This window comes from Mustela nivalis (assembly GCF_964662115.1).
Source record: "Mustela nivalis genome assembly, chromosome: 5".
NCBI classification, from domain to species: domain Eukaryota; kingdom Metazoa; phylum Chordata; class Mammalia; order Carnivora; family Mustelidae; genus Mustela; species Mustela nivalis.
The window spans coordinates 5,600,825-5,618,202 of record NC_139024.1 but is presented as its reverse complement, the minus strand read 5'-3'; the positions used below and the strand labels follow the sequence as shown (position 1 = coordinate 5,618,202).

General features: G+C 36.1%; 1 protein-coding gene across 7 annotated transcripts in view; it reads right to left on the bottom strand.

The window, feature by feature from the left end:
- Positions 1-710: 710 nt before the first annotated feature.
- QKI (QKI, KH domain containing RNA binding) overlaps positions 711-17,378 on the bottom strand; it is a 155,381-nt gene continuing 138,713 nt past the window's right edge. Inside the window, exons 5-8 of one of the 7 annotated variants that reach the window (XR_014311800.1) lie at positions 12,348-12,435; positions 10,694-10,993; positions 7,895-8,758; positions 711-3,825 (exon numbers count right to left, since the gene is read on the bottom strand). Coding sequence is in view for 6 of the 7 variants with exons in the window: in XM_082730752.1 (XP_082586878.1) it covers positions 3,809-3,825; positions 7,895-7,969; positions 10,694-10,993; positions 12,348-12,435 (480 nt within the window). In the remaining variant the exon portion in view is untranslated. Of the gene's footprint in view, positions 3,826-4,404; positions 9,980-10,693; positions 10,994-12,347; positions 12,436-17,378 lie in introns of those variants that run through there. The other 6 variants (XM_082730753.1, XM_082730754.1, XM_082730752.1 and 3 more) reach the window with 6 other exon arrangements.

The following is a 17,378-nucleotide window of genomic DNA, read 5'->3' as shown; positions in this document are numbered from 1 at the left end:
TCCCTAGGGGTTACAAGAGGAGAGAGGCAGGGTGCACTGTCATTACTAAATGGCGTGCTTCGGACTGTTCTGAGAAACAGAGCCACTCTACCTTTGGCTAGTTGAGCTCTCCCCCACCCCGCCACCATCCCACGCCAAAAGAAACAGTGGCTAAAACACTTTAACACTTTATAAAGGAAAATGTCCAGTTAAAACACAAATGTGAATAAAGACAAAGCCTCATCAGATTCTTTGCTTTATAATGTGACCATGAAACTACCCACTTAATAGAAATTAAAAGAAATGGTTCAACAAAGAATCAAACTGGTTTTTGGGGGGTATATCATCACAAGGAATCTCTTTCCTCTTTACGCCGTGAGCAGACAGTGATTATTTTGGAGAAGGAAAAATAAGAGTGTGGAATTAGTAATGCAAGAGACTGAAAGGCAAGTGGCAAGACTAGAAGAATGCCTCAAACCAATGCTACTTTGTTCCCATCTCTACTGGTGCCTATCCCCCAAGGTAAAAGGCCAGAATAACCAAAGCCATTGTAACAGTAGTGCGCGCAGTTGTCAGCTGACGAACAACACAAAAACAAGTCACGCTATGTTATCTGTGGTCACGTTCTTCAGGGTTAGTCCAGTAACTCAAGACTTTACATTCTTTTGTCTTTATTTGTTTATTTTAATTAAACACGAAAAGGTTAATAAACAGACATAGTCCAGAGTTAGTAGGTTGGTATTATAACATTTATTAAAATAATGCTATGGGTTAATAGAAACAGCAAAGAACCAAAGAATTAAAATGCAAGCTATGTAAAATCCCAACTAAAACCCAAAAGTGTCTAATGTATTCATTCATTAGCTAACTAAAAGCCCAAGAAAGACAAGACACCCAATATAATAAAGTACTGCAAAACAATTGGCAATTTTCAGTTATCAAAATTGTGGATTCGGCATTTTGTATCCTTTTCTCAATCAAGAAAAAAATTCTTTTTGAATGTTATATAACATACATATAAAACAAGATAGAAAAATACATTATAAACTTGTAACAATGGCTGTAAATACATTATCTTACATGTTTCTCATAGGCAATAGGTTGGTTATGATACATACATAGCATGAAACTACTAAGATAATAAAGAATTGACAGAATACATGTCAGCTGTACGGTAACATACAAGCGACACTCCCATCTACCCACGCTAAAAAATTACATAATACTGTCAGAAAAGAAGTCTTAAAAACTACATATTTTAATAAGAAATAAATTCAATAAAGAATGATAATACTGAGAACCAAGGCATTCAGAGATTTCAAAAGTCATGCTTTTTTTCAGTTGATCCAAAATTTTATCAACTAAGTTTTCAAAAGTTTGTTCAGAGCCAACATCACTTATAAATGTCACACATTTATTTCATACATTTACTTTCTTCCCCATAAAAGACCTTTGATAAACATCTAAAATGTCCAGGTACAACGTAGTTGAGATGAAACTGGATCAAATACTGGTATTGTTTTTAAACTACTGTCACCTCAAGTGTTCGAGTGTCGCAAATTTATTCACCAACCAAACAAAATAAAAACCAAAATGGCACAGCATATATTGTAAATAAATCAGAACAACTGTATGTGTAACAGAAAGACAAAGCAGTGGCATATTAAACCCACGCTAGCTGAATACAAAATAATGAATGTCTATTGCATAGTAAATAAACTGAAAATGGTTTCCAAGTGAGACAAGATGATGGAGGAGGTCACCGCGAAGGTGCTTCCGAGCTTACTGCGGACCTGTGACTGGGAAGCTGTGAAGGGGTGCGAGAGGGGATGAGCTGATGAGCGGGGGACCCACTGCCACTTGGTATTTGCCATATCCGGTACTGAGCAGGTAAGGGCTATTCCCTCCAGTGTTTACATGGAGTCTGCTCTGTGCACGAATCGCTTCAACTACAGAACTGACTCCATTTCATGAGAAACTGCAAGCTTAAACTCACATGTAGTTGAGCATTTCTATGCACAATGATGCCAGTTTTCTTCATTTTTTTTAAACTTAAAAAAAAAAAACGGTGTGTGGGGGTAGGGGGGCCTCTTAGGTTATTAAAACCACCAAAGATAGGGACTACCCAAGTGATCTGATATGGCAGAAAGAAGTCTGATTAGATCTGGGCCATTAAAAAATACTGTTCTCCAGAATGAAATCACAAAGATTCATTTTTGTGAAAAAGTTTGCTAGGGATACTATTATCTTCAATTTAAAAAGAAAAAATCCAACATACCCCTCCTTCTCTGAATAAAATAAAGTTCTACGTTTGTCTGTAAACTGATGTTCAGATCACACATAATTTTTATCTCAGAACCTTGTGGGCTACCATTAAATATCACAATAACCGAAAGTACTCAATAATGATTTTAAAAGAATGATGTTTTAAAACTTACTTGTCAGACATTAGAAAAGGTATCAAATTTTTTCACAGTATCAGATTTGGCAAATTTCTATCAAGGTAACGTGGCAAAAATCATATAATTCAAACCATCAACTCATTTGTCTCCCCTCAAATCTTTCACATACTGGGCGGGCGACTGAGTAACATGCATTAACTTGTATTCTGAGGGAGGAGCTGATCTTACAAGACACTTGACTAAATGACCATGAAGGAAAATAAGGCACTTTCTTTTCTTTAGACTTATTCCAATACTTAAAAAATAAAAAAGAAAGACAAAAAGGCTCTTTTGGTCTTTTGTTTCTTGACAACCACCAGAAAAAATCATTTAATGAAATAAAGGGTTTCTTTGTTCTTTTTCTTTTTCTTTTTTTTTTATAACACTTGAAAGTATAAAATGCTACATTTCCAAAAATATATATATTTTTTTCTGCACCAGCACCCTTGTATAGTAAAAGTATCTACTTTTTGTTCATTTGTTTCAATGCACTACACTTTATCTACAATTTCATTACATGTATACAGCAAATAGGCAAGCATGGCTTTTACATCCTTAATGATTTTTTTTTTCTATACAGGGAGGTTTAAAAAAAATATTTGAACAGTTTGCCCAGTAATGTGACACATAATGCATGTACCTTGTTCTCGTATAGTTTTTAAAGGACGTTGTAAAATAAAGGTTCAGTAATTTTAACTCAGATATTTATCTTTTTAAAAATAGTGTTGCAGTTTTGCTCTTTGCATTACTTCTCAAAATTCCTTGTTAAGTTTTTTCTCTCATGGCACACTTCTAATATTTCAAATTTTGGCAGGCAATATAAAAAAGGCTGCAACTTCTGCCCTTTGAGGGCACTGTAGTGACTAAACAGCATATCAAATTTTGAATACTTTTTGAAATCACTTCACCAATGACATCCCTGACCAAAGGTTCATGCATGATGCATCATCACACAGTACATTCAGAGAGCTGTGACTCGCTATGAGAAGAAGGTTCCTAGAAGTCTCTCACAGTAACTGCCTCTGTCACTGAGTAGTTAAGGGCCATCTGTCTCCCCTCCTGAAGTGAGGCCTTCTTACCGTTCGCTGAGGGCAGGGCATGAGAAGATGATCAGTGCTGTGGGATGAATTGGGCCTTATTGCTTTACTACTATTCAGTGCAGGTTCTAGAACCACTTTCACCCAAACAGAAAGAAAAACCGAAAGCTGAACTGGAGGACAACAATTTCTTTGTCTTTTGTTTGGTTAGATGGTAAGACGAACGGACAAGTGCCTCAGCTCGCTGCACTGACGACAGGCAAGCAAAGGCGATTACCAGTTAACTGATCAGCAGGCAGGCATGGTCAGGTCATCATTGGGTGAAGAGTTCAGAGGTCAGAAGGTCATAGGTTAGTTGCCGGTGGCGGCTGGGTGGTTAGAAACAAAAAAAAAAAAACAAAAAAAAAACAAAAAAAAAAAAAGAAAAGAAAAGATAGAGAAGAGATTAGTTTCAGCTAGTGACGGCTTAATGACAACATGAAAAACTAATCACAACTAATAAAAAAAAAGCATGTTTAATTCTGACAAACTGACTGACACCATCTACAGAATACAATAAAAATCATGACAGTTTCGTATCATGATTTGAACAAATGAAGGAGAGCCCAATCCCACAAAAAAAAAAAAAAAAACCAAAAAGCAAAAAAACTGGTTAACAAGAAAAAATAGAAATAAATACAACTAACAACTAATAGTTAGTAGCAGTCAATGAAGGAAACTGGAGAACAACAATGAATAGGTTTGATATACAGAATTCTGAAACAGTCAGTGCAGTTATCAGTATCTGACTGCTATTAAGCATTAGTACTCTCTCAGATGCAAGCATTAAAGCAACTATTAATGAATGGATGTGATTATTAATAACTGATGATTAACAGAAATGAGTCTAAAGAAATTTAAATTTCTGTGAACAATTTGGTTCAACATAAACTCTGGGCCAAACAAGGTTTCTTTTGTTCAATAAATGTTTATTGCTTTTTCAATTATTCTATTTACAAACAACATGGAATTTCTTGGCCTTATGATACAAAGCAATACTAAACTGTAGTCTAGCAGTGTAGGCAACATCATGGGAACCAGAAAAAGGCCAGGCCTTTTGAGCTAGCCAACACTTTCTAGTTGAAAATACTATTTTACACATATAGAACACTTATAAAATGCACTTGCATGTAAACACTGTAAAATCCTGCCATTTAAAATTCTATACTCAAAAAGCTCTAAGTACATCAAAAAATAGAAGAAATTTCTAATTGATACCAATAAGGCATTTTAAAACTACAAACAGCTTTCTTTATTCAATTTCAAAGCTAATACTCTGCAAATACAATAAAATCTGACATTTCATATACATTCCTGCTTTATATTTTATATTTTAAAAGAAGCCACCTGTAAATACTATTTTCTTTTGCAAAACAACAAACAGAACAAAAAAAATTAAAAAATTACAGTAAAACATAAAGTAGTTCTCAAGTGGAAAGTTATCGTCCCCAGTGTCCTCAAGTTGTTCCTTCCTTATAAATCAACCTTTGTCACATTCTGCTTCACCAGACTTGGTCCACTTAACAGTAGTATGATTTTTAAGACTCATTCAACAGCTTAATTATTTCTACTATATTCTGAGGTTTGAGAGAATTTTCTGTACTGTTGCCACTGTGACTAAGGCAGAGGAGATGTGAATGAAAAAAATACTCAGTGCAAAGGTAGGTTCCATGCCACTTCATAAATCATAACCCAGTAGGTATAATGTTCACAGAGTTATTTGAAATGATCTATATAATGGACTGGTTTACTTTCATATAACAAAAATGCTTTCTAGAGTCTATCATTTAGGATAGTTTATAAATACTACAAAAATACTGTATCTTCAATGAGACCAAATCTTCCCTGAATTTCTTAAAAATAAGTGGAATTTTATTTAAAATAAAAACTGCTATTCCAAAATTAAAGAAAATAAATATTTCACACGATGTAGTCATACCACTTCATAGGAAGTACTCCCAAAATACAGAACCTTAAAGCATTTTTGATATTACTTTAAATTTTGATTAAAATTGCATTTGCATTATGTTTCTTATACAAATTATATAATGATGATTTTTATAAAATCATCACTCAGAAAAATTCTGATTATTTTGTGTGTGTGTGTGTATGTGTGGAATATATAAACAAAGCAAATTACCACTTATATAAATATACCAGTACACCTAGATAGAATACATCCTCTGCCAAGTCCTGGCCTCCTACAGTACACACAGGTGTATCAGCTGTGCAAAATCACTTATGGTTCATTACAACGAAAAAGTCAGTTGGTCTTTTACAGGCTTTAAATTCAATTTAGAAATGTGTAGAAGTGGGCTTATTTTTAGTAAAGAACTAAATATATCTGTCAACCATGTAGTACTCTAAATACTTATATAAAATTACATGGTTATATGTGCAAGGGCTGAGTTTTCTTGCATTAAATGAATGCTTATATTATTCTTCCCTTCAAAAATTAAAAAAAAAAAAAAACAAAACCTCAAAAATAGAGAAAACAGTAGTATCATAAAAAATAATTTAAATGAAGGACTTCGGACACCTCCCTTAGACCCAATGAGTGCATACAGTGATAGTAACAGCAGTATACAAGTATTCTGTTATTTAAAGAAAATAAAAAAGGTAGCATTTCGGTTTGCTGACATTGCATTTTGGATAAAATGACAAGACTAATCAAAAACACATATAACTACAAAAGAGCCACGCATGGAATGTGTTGTCATTTCCAAATACTATAAAATCCTCCTAGTATTTTCAACTATCTCAAGGCACTGCATTGAGTAACCAATAATTACTGTGTTAAAATTAAGAGAAATCTCCTACAAGGGGCAGGAAGGGAAAGATTAATAAAATAAAAACTACTTTAAAATACTCTTTCAAACTATTTCAGACATTAACAGTATAAAAAAAAAAAAAGCTTCAAATTATTCATGGAATTATCCGGTTTCCTTAAATCCAAAGTAGCTTAAAAAAAACTTTCCTCCTTCACTAGGACGCTTGTTCTGCAAGAAGGTGGTGTATACACTTGTACATGACACACCTACAAGGTGCGTTATTGTCACAGATCATCACTGAGCTTGGGGTCTAATTATACTGTTCACTGAATAATCACAAGTAATGTATGTACTAGTTAGAAGTCTTCAATTCAAGGCTCTTTAATTATGTATGATGCTAAATAAATGTCATCCATGTCTTTGGAAAGTATTTTATTCTGATGTGGACAACAGCTGTGTCCAGTATTTATCCTCAGGACTCAGAAGAACCATGTGAAGCAGGTAGGTTGTTCATAAGTTCAGAGCAGATGTAGCACAGGAGTGTAAATTCCATCACTTTTCCCACTAATTATTAGAGAGTTTGATCAACTTAATTAGTAATAAATGTGCCATAACAGAAGCTTGAAAAAAATCTTTTTCTACCTTGCTTCAGATTCTTATCCTGTGATGACTAACTTAGAAAACAATTCAATGTCAATAAACCGAAAATATTACTCCTCAAAAACATAAATAATTTATAAAAGGGTCCAAGGGCATTTACAGGACACAAATTACAAATGCTGAAAAGGAGAAAAATGAAGACTTATTTTCCAGTCACAGGTTAGTCAAAAAAGCATATTCAAAGCTGGATTCACGTCTCCATAGAACTTTAAGAGATAGTTTACCTTCAGATAATATATTTTAGCAGCAAATGACAAAATCAAAGGATCCATTTTGGCAGGATAATGTAAGAATAAAAGGGAACTGATTTTCTCATTTATTAAAAAAAAACAAAAACAAAAACAAAAAACCACCAACTGCATCAAAATGATCTTCACGGTCCTTGCTTTGTTGATTTCAGCTAAGTGTCTGACATGTATGACCTCACGTTCACACAGTGGCTCAAATATCTTATGAAAGAGGAAAATGAAAACTAAATCTTCAGTTTTCTCCACAAGGACACAGGAGGCATATATTCCTTTACTTCTCTCATTAAAGCACCATCCGCTCAGTTCTTTTTGCAAAACCAACCCAAAATTTCAGAACAATTAAAAGGTAAATTTTAGCAAAAATTATGACTGAAAAATAATTAAGGTGACATCAAAATTTAATAGCTCCCCAAATGGACTAATTTATGTTTTAGTAGGAATATATCACAGTACATACTAATATAGGATTTAATAAGTTAAAATAGGAAGGGAGCAAAAATAAAAAAGAAAGAAAGAAAGAAAGAAAAGAACAAAGAAAAGGAAAGAAAGAAAAAAAAAATCCCAACCCTTACATCTGTCAATTATGACAAATCAATTTAGAAAAAGAAAAGAAATGGTGTGCAGGTAAGCAGTTATATTTTTCCATCAGGTGTGGTGTTGCAAATATTATGGACACCCAACGCATTTCTTATAAACAAGAACTGCAGAACTAAACTAACCTCGGTCTGCGGTCACAATCCTTTGGTAAGGATGGACACGCATATCGTGCCTTCGAACTTTAGTAGCCACCGCACCTAGTTAAATTGCAATTACCAAGACAAAGTTAGAAAACATTCACAAGGGAAAAAAACAAACATTAACAGCAGGTTTATCAAAATGGATTTCAAATGTTCATTTACTACAAAAGTTCCATTTTAAGAAACACGTTAAGGCACAGTAGTTTTAAAATTAACCATAGCATGTTGTGTATATATGCGTCTATTAATATTGCATTCATTTCAAATATCTTGGCCTTAACCTATTTTATCCATTCATTCACAATCCCAAGTTACAGTATTTCATCAACTCTATTAGATCCAAACATATTTAAGCTTTACTATTCACATATTCACTGAAGTGCCTTTCTTGCAGCAGGACCACTTAAATAATGCCATGTTTAATACTGACAATTATCTGCTAACCTTAAGACCACTTCCAGAGTTTATCACTTAAAAAGGTTTAAAAGCAATTCTTAAAGCCTACAGATTGTGGTTTTAAACTTTGAGTCAATAAGTATGAACTGCAATGAATTAGGTGATTAGTAAAGCAAACAGTATAGTACACTTAGCAGTCAGTATACTACTATACACTCCTTTATAAATTACCGTTACTTTGTAAGATTACAGACTAAACCAAATTAATAACATACTTTTACTTTCTATCAGTGTGCAAAAAGTGCAAGTAAGTCACTGACTGCTAGGCTAAGCTTCCCCCCCAACCCCCCCCGGAGGCTGCTGAGACTAAGCATTTGTTAAATTCAGATCTGATGAGGGTTCAGTTAAGACCGTTCTTGAATTCTTAGCCTTTCGTTGGGAAAGCCATACCTAAAGATAAAAGGAAGGGAATTAAAAATTAGTCATCAATGAAGATTTGATGCTAATACCAATCTCCTCACTACCACCAACACACATGTCTGCATCTGTTTTGAAGGGCACTGCTTATTTTAAAATAATATGATGTGAGGCTTGATATATCATGCATGTTATCTGTGTGCAAATTTATTATAACTTAGCAATTTGAAATAATTTTCTCAGTTCTCCAAGTGCTCAAGGTCATGTTTTACTGCTTAGGTGGCAAAGCGAGAAATAGGACTGGTCATTTTGGTCATTTAGTTTATGCCAATTAGGGATCTGTACATTGTGCTTTTGTCAGTTGAATAATTAAGTATTATAAATAAAAATTTCCCAACACAAGAAAAAACACAGTGCTTAAAATGAGAAACTGCAGTGCCTCTTGCTGTTTCTAAGCAGTAAACTGGTCCATCACCCCTTTTTCATTTTAGATATACTAATCTTAGACAAGTATAATTCCACGAGGCAAAATCAGCGAGATCTTGCAGTGAGAGTGCTGGCACAGCAGCTGGTGGCTAGAGCGCCAGCCCTGCAGGAAGCAACCAACTCCTCGAACAGACGCTGTGCGTGCAGCAGAGAGGAGCTCTGGGGAGAGGAGCAGGCATGGGGCCACAGGACAGAGCGTTAACAGAAAGGAAAACGTAAACAGGTTACATGTTACATGTTATTTTAAAAATGCTTCAAGAAATGTGCAACAGAAACAAGCCTCTCATAAACAATTCTATAGTATAATTCTGACCTGTGATACTTTATACAATGCTTTAGAGATCAACGGAACACATGTACAATAAAACCTATTTGCTCATGAAACAAAAGGCACCTGAGTGCGTGCACACACACAGATAACATACAGAGCATTGTGGCTTTCTTGAATTGAACAGCGAATTTTCAAGTTTGAATCTTAGTGTCCGGGTTCATTAAAGACTTCCAAATTTTTATAAATCAGTATTAATGCTGGAAAAAAAACTTAAAAGATCAAAAGTCCTAAGAGTCAACAGCACGCATGCAGCACCAAGGTCATATACAATTCAAGGAAAAAAAGTATTCAAATTCTGTCTGGTAAAACAAAGGGGCAGCACGGAAACAGTTTGTCCCACATTGACTGGTCGTGTTAGAACAGCTGCTGTATTCTAGTCCTTCATCCAGCAAGTCAATGGGCTGAAATATCAGGCATGACTGGCATTTCAATCCACTCTATAAAAAAAAGGCATCAGTAATGTCTTTTTCAAGCACACCACTTTCTATTCATGTAAAACCAAGCGCTCATAGTATGATCTTAACTTTTGCCTCAAATGTGATTCTGTAACAGTGACTTGGTATTTACTTATCGATTCCATACTGTACTACTGAAACCAGAGGAGTTTCTCTTATGACTGAGAGTAACTAAAACTGAAAAGAGAAAAACTGGGAAACCTGAAGAATCCAATTAATTTACCAGGTCTCTTTCATATTTTAAGGGATCATAAATTTTAGAAAACACACAGATAGTAAGTTTTAAAAAAGATCTCAAAATATTCCCACACAGAAACTTAAAATGTAGCTGACAATTAAGTACCTCCTTAAGATGAAAGGAATCTAACTCCAGGCAGTGCAGCCAATGGAGGGGGACAGGCCAAACTCAGAATGACCTCAGTGATGGCGCCGGTAAAAAGTATTTTCTGTTTAAAATGTTTATAACTGATTTACCCAAAGTGAATTTGAGTTATCAAAGAGAATCCAAGCAAATTTAAGGTGCAATTCCTTAAAAGGGGAGCCATTAAGAGAGGTCGAAATAAAACAAACTTTAGGCTTCTGTCTTCCTAATGGAAACTTGTCTTGCCTCTCTAAAGCTAATGCAATCATTTCAAAGTCTAAGGCACAGAAGTTATGAAGAAAAATACCGCCAGCCACACAGGGAGAACAACTTACCTAATACACCACTAGGTTCAATAGGATACTCAAGAATTGATGTAGCTGGTGCCAACGTGTAGGGGTACTCATAGGGTGTGTAGATCAAACCAGCTTCGGGCCCCGGAGGAACTATTGCAGCAGTCGGGTGAGGAGTTCCGTTTGGCATGACAGCGGTCTGTATTTGTCTGATCAAAGGCATTATGGTAGGGCCAGCTGGCGTAGGAGTACGCAGGGCAGCTGGCGGGAGGACAGGCGCAGGCCCAGTGATAATCCTTGGAGCAGCCTGGGCTGTTGCTGCAAGAGAAAAGGCAAGGGCTGCTACAGTAAGCAAAGAAATGTAGGAGGAAGTGTAGAGACAGCAGTATAACATATGGAAAATGAGAGGGAAGTAGGAAAAAGAAAGGAAAAGCAGGAAAGAAGAAAAATAAAAGGAAATCATTAGTACATGCGCTGATCACACAAAATGCCAAAGCACACTGATCAAATGCAAACAGCTTCCCCTTTCCCAGTGTGATTAAGAATACATGTGCAAAAATCAACAAGCCACTGTAAAATTAAATAAAAAAAAAAAACAAAAAATAAAAAACAAAAAAAAAAGGATGAGACCATTAATACAGGTTATATTTAGTTCATATATTTGATATATCTATTTTTTAAGATCTCATGAGACTAAAGATACATGCAGAAGCACATGAAAACACTCGCATTAAAAGATGTTAAAAATTTTTTGGAATTGGAGTCCACAGAAATACAGTTTTGGCTTATTTCTAATAGGATAGCTTAAGTTTCAAATTAAGAAAAGAGTAACTTTTACATATTAACCAACTAACTACTACTTTTATATAAATTTCTTGCATCTGTAATGAACTTCATAGAAAAATATTAAAAAATGTCCCACTCCTAAATATAAGACTGTTAATGATCTACTCCATTTTGTAAAGCAACCACTTCTGAACCCACTAAAGTGCCTCTACTTTGGAAAGTGGGATAGGACTTTAAAATTCTACTTCTTTAAAAAAAGAAAAAGCTAGTAGAAGATTATGTTCATTGAAAGACTTGTGAAGCTTTAATTCCCTCACAATGTAAAACAGCAATCTTCTTTAAGTTTTATGAAAGCATCCAGAGACGTATCTAAAGGAAAACTGGGATTAAAAATAGTGTATCAGCTACTGCTCTCTGTGAACTCATTCACATTTGAAATCAACAGAAAAAAAACTGGAGGGGAACATTAGCAAGCAAGATCAAAGGACAGAATTTGACAGAAGGGTCACTGCTTTCAGACACACTCCAAATTAAATATGGTTTAAAAAAAAAGTTAAAAAAATTTTTTTTGTCTTTTGTATAAATATAACAAAATAAGCTAGAAGCCTTAAATCTGTAGTTAACAGAACAGGAAATTTCCTGAAACTCTTGACTTTAGAAGTTGAAATTTCACCAGAACAATAAAGTTTATAAACCCCAAACTTAGTTAGACATGCTGACATAAAATAAAGGAGAATGTCCCCAATTCATGAAAACAGTAAAAATGGGACTGTTAGTCCCGTCTCAAGTGACCATTATTTCGAATCTTCACTTTGTTTCACTGATCGTGTGTTGTGCTGCCAAAAGGAGAAAGGTCTGTGGACCCAGTGGCTGCTGTGGCTCTAACCATGGACCTCAGTCTCAGGCTTACGTGATTTAATGTTGGCGTCTCTGTAGGTGCCATTCAGAATCGCAAGCTCCATCAGCTGCATCTTCTTCAGGCTGTCTTCTCCCTCTGCCTGCGTGGAAACATGAGAGCAGTAGGCACTTAAGATGGACTGCGTCCGTCACGAGTCGTCTTTACTCCCAAACCTTACAATAAGGGGTATGTGACTACAGCCACCGGCTTCACTCAAAGGGGGGGGGGGCACAGAACCAAAAGGTGCTACATACTGATACCCAGAATACCCTCAGCCGCCACTAGCTACATTTATTTCCATGTGGACATTTTTTATGTAAACTACACTGATTTATTAAAGTTCCCCCCAAAGCTTAGCTAAATGGAGTAAATGTTAGTAAAGATTAAATGTAGTGTATTTCTTCTCTTAACCATCATTCTGTAGCACATTCGGAAACTCAATGTGCTCATTAAAAGGAAGGGGGCCACCAACAATGCACCAAAAAAACACACAACCCCCTCCCCAGGACCCACCAAACTGGGATTTTAAACATGTAATATATGAGGGTGGTATTCACATATGAGAATTCTGTTTAATTTTCCAAAAAGGAAGCTTTAATAAAATCACAATCATAAGAATTTCTAAAATTTGAATATATATTCTGTTCTCTTATGCCAACATTCCTGTCTCCTCTCAATTAGTAAATACTATCACCATTATAAAGCAAATCTAATCTTTAGGGCCACTGTATGATACACTGTCTAGCCCCTGAGACATTTAAAAGTAAAAGCTCTAGGGGTGCCTAGGTGGCTCAGTGGGTTAAAGCCTCTGCCTTCAGCTCAGGTCATGATCCATGGTCCTGGGATCGAACTTAGCATCAGGCTCTCTGCTCAGCAGGGAGCCTGCTTCCCCCTTTCTCTCTGCCTGCTGCCTGTGATCTCTGTCAAATAAATAAAATCTTAAAAAAAAAAAAAAAGTAAAAGCTCTTAACAACTATGTGACAGTGACAGGCTTTGAACATCAGGATTGTCTCTCTGACCATCAGAATGTCTGGCCGTCCCGTTTACCTTGGACTTGCCCCACCCTTTCTGTCGATTGTTGTCACCCCTGTTCTGGTCATTACTGGTGTATTACCAAAACTACCACAGTATTATGTTAATGGTATCTCTTCTCCAATCAATCTATACAAGGGTAAGATTAACTGCACAAACACAACTTTTCTTCTTAATGTTCCTTAACATTTTTATGTCTTAAACCCTTCTTAGTTTCTTGCTATCTAAAAATATAAACCATTTAAGCTATCTGTGGATCTGGGCCCAAATTATCTTCTCAAGGTAAAGCAATTAGTTTTCCACTATTTTGTACACCTTTCTTCTACCGTCAATCAATCCCGTCAGTCCGTGTTACGTGTCTCTGTGCGTATTTCGACTTCCGTCCCTTGAACGCTCCTCTGCACTCCGCTCTACCCTCCTAAACCCTACCTACTCTCTGCAAACTCCCAACCTCAATGTTACCTTCTCAAAGGGCCCTCCTTAGATTATACTGTTTCTACCTTGAGTTCTAGTTTCATGTACATCACCGCCACCAAAGTAAGCTCCTGGAGAACAGAGCCTATTTCTTATTGATCACTGCCTGTATTCCCATTCACCCTGTCCCACAAGCTATTTTTGCTAGTATTTCTAAATGATTGGTACAAAAAATCTTTTAACTTTATTTCCAAATCTCAAATGTCTAAATCCTGTAGGGTAAGCATTAGCGACAGCAAAAAAAAAGCAGTAGATGAAGGTCCGTTTACCAAGGTTCATTCCTGAAGACGATGCTAGAAGACAGTGGAACTATGTACTCCTCACATGTATTATGCGGTATCTACTCCTCAGTACTTAATATTTAAAAACAAAGTAACCCAATGACACTTTTTTCTGATCTGATTCAGAAAGGAGCAGGACCACATGACAAGCTTCTCTGTCCTCCATCCCTACTGCAACTGTCAATGACACACAAAACCCTGTCCTTGGCACTACAGCAGCAAAAAGGGTACTATTATTTATAGTAAACAGAACTGCTAAATTAGCTTTTAACAAACCGCAAAGAATTAAAAAGATGAATGAAAACATCACGAAGATAAAGTTTCAGGTGTCACTGACAACTTTTCAAAAACCTACTTTGTAGGAAAAAACAGAGGAGACTTGAATGCTTGTGGAATCACTATTCCTTGACCCCTAAGAACATGTACAACGATGACAGAGAAAAAAGTTAACAGGATTTCTTTGAAAGCCATAGCAATTACTTGTTAATGGTAAGAAAAGCATCAGCAAAAGGGACAAATTAGCAATCCATTATCTAACCCAAACTCCTTAAACTTGTTCCCTGAAAGCTAGTGATATTAAAATCTCACCAAATCATTTCAAATTTAAGTCTATACATAGTAACGGAATATCAGAAACATATAAATTATACTCTACATTAAAAAAAAAAAAGAAAAGCAATAGGTATACCTTCATTACTTTCAACAGTGAAACAATGGTACGTGTTTGAAAATGTCATCAAGTAAGAGAAATAAAGATGGAAGAAGTTATGTGACCTCTTGTCTCGGAGAGTGCTGCAGAGGGAAGAGGGACTGGAATGCATGTTTTCACCCAACTGTCTTTTTGGATAACAATTTAACCACACTCATTAGCTGGTGATGCAGGGTTAAAACAGAGGAGAAAGCCAAAGAGAAAGATGACGGAAGACACACATGTGTGCACATCAAGGTTCATGCATGTATGTCTTGACCTTTTACAGGGTGCAGGACACTGAAAAACAGATGTAGGGTCACAGACCTCCCCCTTGCCTACCCAAGAGGAGAGCAGCACAGCTTTCACGAGGCAGCAGCAATGGACTCTGCCACAATGACCTCGCTGGAGGCCACTGAGGTTCACAAGTTAGGAATTACAGTATGCACACTGACTACATCACATTACAGCGGGCTCCACTAACACCTCCTAACAGAACACAAAATTTAGTTCGGAAGCTAGAGTTTCAACGTGGTGGTCTCACTCCAAAATTAGCTTTACTCTGGCCTCTTCATCACTTCTCCCCACCTCGCCCGCCACTCTGTATGCACAGAGCACGATGCTGTGCCTCAAGAGTCTGCAGAGTTCGTTACAGAATTACTCTAACAGAGAAGTGGTTAGTTAAACCTTCTTGTCCTGGTTTTGTCAGTGAAACTTGACATCATAGTCCTGCCTGGATGCTGCTGAAGGGGTATGTCATCTCTCTTTCCAACAGAACTTCAGATAAGAAAATGTGCTGGTTTCTTAGCTAATTTCTCCTGAGTTTTTCCTATAGTCCTGAAGGCTCTAGAGCTTCTGCCACTCAGGCTTCCTATCAGGAGTTTATTTGATGTTTCCTCTTCTCTCAAAGATAAAAGCTGATCAAACAAGGCATCCTGAAATCATACATCTCAACTCCAGATATTTCAAAAGGCATTTCTGTAGAACTTGCACAAGAACAAACACCTCTATAGAGATGGAACACCGATTTCTCCTTCTGTAACAAAAGAAGCTGTTCTTGAACAACCAAACCTCAGGTCGTAGAAGGGTGTTTTATAATGCTGAATCAAAGTGTTCATCTAGAGCTTTACGAATTCTTATTTCTCATTTGCTCTATATTTTAAAATCTGAGATATAATTTATATGCAGTGGAATCCTGAGATCTTAAGTGCAACATTCAGTCAGTTTTGATGAATGCACATCAAGCCACAGGATGGTTCGATCAACTCAAAAGTTCCACGGTGCCTCTTCACACGTTAAGATCCTCCCCACTCTACCCCTGGAAACCCACAATCTGATTTTTGTCACCAGGTTAGTTTTCCTATTCTAGAATTTCATATAATGGAATGACAGAGTACATACACTTCGTGTGCCCCAGCTTCTTTCACTCAGCATTATTCATGAAACTCTTCCGCACTGCCGCATGGGTCAGTGGCATACCTGTTTGGACAGCTGAGTTGTATTTCATTTATTTATCTACTCTTCTGCTATGGCCATTGGAATGTTTTTGGATATTGTGCATAAAGCCACTGTGAAAATTCTCATGTAAGATATTTTTGTGAATGTAGTTTTTCTGCCCCATTTTCTGAAGACACACCTACACGCGGAATTACTGGGTCATAGGATGAATATTTCTCCCACATTTCCTGTATGAAAAGTATTATGTAAAGTTACTGAAACATTAGGAATAATGTACCTTTTAAATGTAGAAGTTTAAAAAATATAACAAACACCTGCTAACTTATCTATAGGTCCACTGTCCCATATCTAAAACCTGTGGCATCCTAAGTATTTTGAGAATTTTTCAGATATGTATAAAGACATTATACCAAGGATTACACAACATCCCCATTGGGTCTGGAGGAATACTGCAATAATCCAATCTGTGACAAACATAAAAATAATACACTAATAAGTAGGATAAAGACAGATTATTTTTCTTTTCTGAACTTCTTGGGGGTTTACAATTATGGAAGACAGATTATGAATCTGTATAAATAATCTATGCATTATTATCTATCATACTCTATAATCTATTATAATAATTTACAGCTACGTTACCGGCTATATTTAACAGCTATGTTAAAGTGACAGAAATAGGTCATGGTTAATACTAGACTGAGAATGCAGAGGTCTTAGCATTTTAAAGTAGAACTTATACGCTGCTATACCTTATTAAAGCTAGATACCAGATTTTCATCATCTAAACATTTACACTTTATAACACTTCTGTGGCACTGGTACTGTGTTATCCCTGAGGCCTAGACAGGTTAGGCAGCTTATCTAATGTCGCATATGGTCACACCATCAAACTGGCTTCTAACCCAGCATACTCGATCTAAACTCCTTATCATACCCTCTCCTTGGTGCAGTGCCTTTAAGTGGAATTATCCTTTGGATTCATCGAAGACCTCAAGTAAGAAATTAAGAAAACCATGTTTATTTGGCAGCTTTAAATTTATAAAGTACACATTAAAACAAACTCCACTACAATAATGTAATTAATTACAAAAGAGAAGTGAAGCAAAT